The sequence below is a fragment of the Fukomys damarensis genome, unplaced genomic scaffold (genome assembly GCF_012274545.1).
Source record: "Fukomys damarensis isolate Sample0158 unplaced genomic scaffold, DMR_v1.0_HiC HiC_scaffold_17, whole genome shotgun sequence".
Classification (NCBI taxonomy): Eukaryota; Metazoa; Chordata; class Mammalia; order Rodentia; family Bathyergidae; genus Fukomys; species Fukomys damarensis.
In genome coordinates, this window is record NW_022900929.1 from 18,486,611 (window position 1) to 18,489,377 (window position 2,767).

General features: G+C 54.6%; 1 protein-coding gene across 10 annotated transcripts in view; it reads right to left on the reverse strand.

Moving 5' to 3' along the window:
* Window positions 1-1,547: 1,547 nt before the first annotated feature.
* The window catches only part of Mlxipl (MLX interacting protein like), a 14,524-nt gene continuing 13,304 nt past the window's right edge, over window positions 1,548-2,767 (reverse strand). For 5 of the 10 annotated variants that reach the window (XM_019206752.2, XM_019206751.2, XM_033764889.1 and 2 more), the window contains 2 exons: window positions 2,262-2,391; window positions 1,548-2,089 (listed from right to left, as the gene is read on the reverse strand). In XM_019206752.2, coding sequence (XP_019062297.1) covers window positions 1,947-2,089; window positions 2,262-2,391 — 273 coding nt within the window. In that variant the 3' untranslated portion in view covers window positions 1,548-1,946. The remainder of the gene's footprint in view (window positions 2,090-2,261; window positions 2,392-2,767) is intronic. The other 5 variants (XM_019206754.2, XM_019206753.2, XM_033764892.1 and 2 more) reach the window with 3 other exon arrangements.

The window sequence follows — 2,767 nt, forward strand, 5'->3', positions numbered from 1 at the left end:
CGTGGGGCCTGGCCGTTGGCTGGTGTATGCTGAGGGGCGGGGCCTGTTGGTTGGTTGGCTTATCCTGAGGGGTGTGGCCTGCTGTTGCTCACCTCAGGGGCGTGGTCTAGCCCCTGGCGCATCCTGAGGGGCGGAGCATGGCCTTTAGTGTTTCTCAGGCTTTGAGGGTCGCTTCTTCTTGAATAACTCACTCATAAGTTTATCGAAGGTTTTCAGAGCTGGGTATGGTGGTGCATGCCTGTAATCCCAGTATGTGGGACGCTAGGTAGTAGAATTGTTAGGACTTCGAGATCAATCAGCTATATAGTGAGTTCAAGGCCAGCATGGAGTACAAGGCAAGACCTTGTTTCAAATAAATTAATAACAAGGTTTTTAAATCTCTATCTACTCTAGGTTCACTATTTCTTTCATAAACGTCTTCGTTTCTTTAATTATCTCTGTCTTGGTTTTTTCAATAGATTTATTCATCCATTTTGTTCCTTCCACTGCTACCATTTAATAAAATTCAGCTGGGTGATGGGAATCTCACTGAGTTTCCCAGTCTGGCCTCAAACTTATGATCCCCCTGCCTCAGCCACCCAGAGTGCTGGGACTACAGGCTTGCACCACCACACCAGGGTGCCTGCTGTTTTTATTTGAAAATGTCTGTTGAAGCCTCAAGATGTAGAGGATTCCAAGAGGCTGGATTTGGAAGTTGGCTCCATGCGGGGAGGGATTTCTCAGTGAACAAGATCCACAGAACTCTTCCCACAGCCTGGCCCAGAACAGCCACTCAAGAGCTATTTGTTAAATGAATAATTGAAACAGCCTCCTAGTCCAGCTCCCCCTCTGAAGTCTCAGTTCCTGATAAGACATCCCAACCTCATGGCAGTCCAGCCTAAGGCTGCATCCTCACCTGTGAGGACATCACTACCTGGTAAAACCTCAGTCTCTCTCTCAGGATGGTTCCCCTGTTGTTACCCCGTCATTTCAACTTCTGGGCCCAGCTCTACCTGCTTCTAACTGAAGGCAGCAGAGCCCCTCAAAACCTCCTGGCCAGTGCAGGGAGGATATCCAAGAAGAACTTTTTTTTTTTTGTTTGTTTGTTTGTTTGTTTGTTTTTTGAGACAGGGCTTCACTCTGTAGTTCAGGCTGACTTGGAACTCATTAGATATCCCAGACTGGCCTCAAACTTGCAGTGATCCTCCTGCCTCAGCCTCCCAACGGCTGGGATCACAGGTGTGCGCTACCCTGCCCAGCTCTTCCACCTTTTCTTTTTGTATCGGCTGTGGCACCGCTAAGCTGAATCCCAAGCCTGTTCCACCCATTCTTGACTGGGTCTCTACAGGGTTCCTAGAAGTTTCGTGTTATCTTGTCCCATGTGCACCCAAAGCCTTCTGGAAGCTTCCAGCCCAGAGTGAAGGCTAAGGTGGTTTCCAGGCCTACAAAACCACTTTCCATTGTCACTGGCTTTCTCCATGCCAGGGTGGGACGTGTTGGCAGTCACAGTGACACACTGGCTGAAAATTTTTGTTTTTATTGTTCAAGAATTCTTTACAAAACCCACACACACACACACACACACACACACACACACACACACACACACACAAGATGCCTGGCATCAGCCCTCCCGGGCTTTGCTCAGGGGAAGCCACCCTGCAGGAACCTGGTGTCCCCTGCAGGGAGCAGGCAGGAGTGACCCAGAGGCAGGGTTGTCCCCTTCTCTCCTCTGAGATCCCTGAGTTGCCCAGCTCAGGTCCCCAACATCACGGTGGCTAAGGCCTCAGGTCCATCTGTCGGTTGAGCTTTCCCCACCCCCAAGAGGGGTTTCAAGTCCCCCAGAGGGCAGAAGCAGAGCAGGGACGGAGCTTGGCTCTTCCAGGCCTCCAGGAGGTGGGGATGTTGTGGGGAAGGCGCCAGCCAGGGCCTGGGCAGGAGGGGAGTGCCCGGAGGGCATGCCAGGACTATAATGGTCTGCCCAGTGTGCCCTCTGTCACTGCCCTCGTGGCCTGCTCGGGCACGCGGCTCGGGTCAGTCAGGATACTGGTGGATGCACTCAGCTGGCGAAGGGAGTTCAGGACAGCTGGGGAGACAGACAGAGCGGCACCTGCTGAGGTCAGGGCTGAAGTCCAAGTGATGGCGGAAACCCTGCTGGGCCAGACTGCCAGCCCTCCCGGGACGGCCACTGCTGTGGGGACAGGAGGGGCAGGGGCACTGGGGCCTGGGTGGGGCAGAAAGCCTGGCACCTCCGTGGACTGGGCAGGCAGGAGCTCACTTACTGGGCCTGAGCACGGGTAAGGAGCAGTACTGATCCAGCCAGGCCAGTGAGGTCTGGCGGAGGCTGTGCAAGCTCGCCGTGGACACCATCCCATTGAAGGACTCGAACAGAGGCCGGATGAGGATGCTGAACTGGGCCCAGGTCAAGGAGCAAGCCTGCGGTCCCGATGGTATCCACCACCTCAACCGGACCCTCCATTCCCCAACTCCACTGGGGGGGGCTGGGCCTTGAACTGCAAATTCCCCTGCCACACCCTCCCCCATCCTCCCACCCCATCTCTGGCTCTAGGTCCCCCTCCCTGCTTGCTCCCTAGCCTGCTAGGCTGTCCTCCACCACTGGGATCCCTAACCCAGCCCAGTCAAGAACCCAAGTCCTGTAGTCAGACGTGGTGGCGCACGCCTGTAATCCCAGCACTCGGGAGGCTGAGGCAGGAAGATCACTGTGAGTTCGAGACCAGCCAGGACTACATAGTGAGTTCCAGGTCAGTTTGAACTACATAGTGAGACC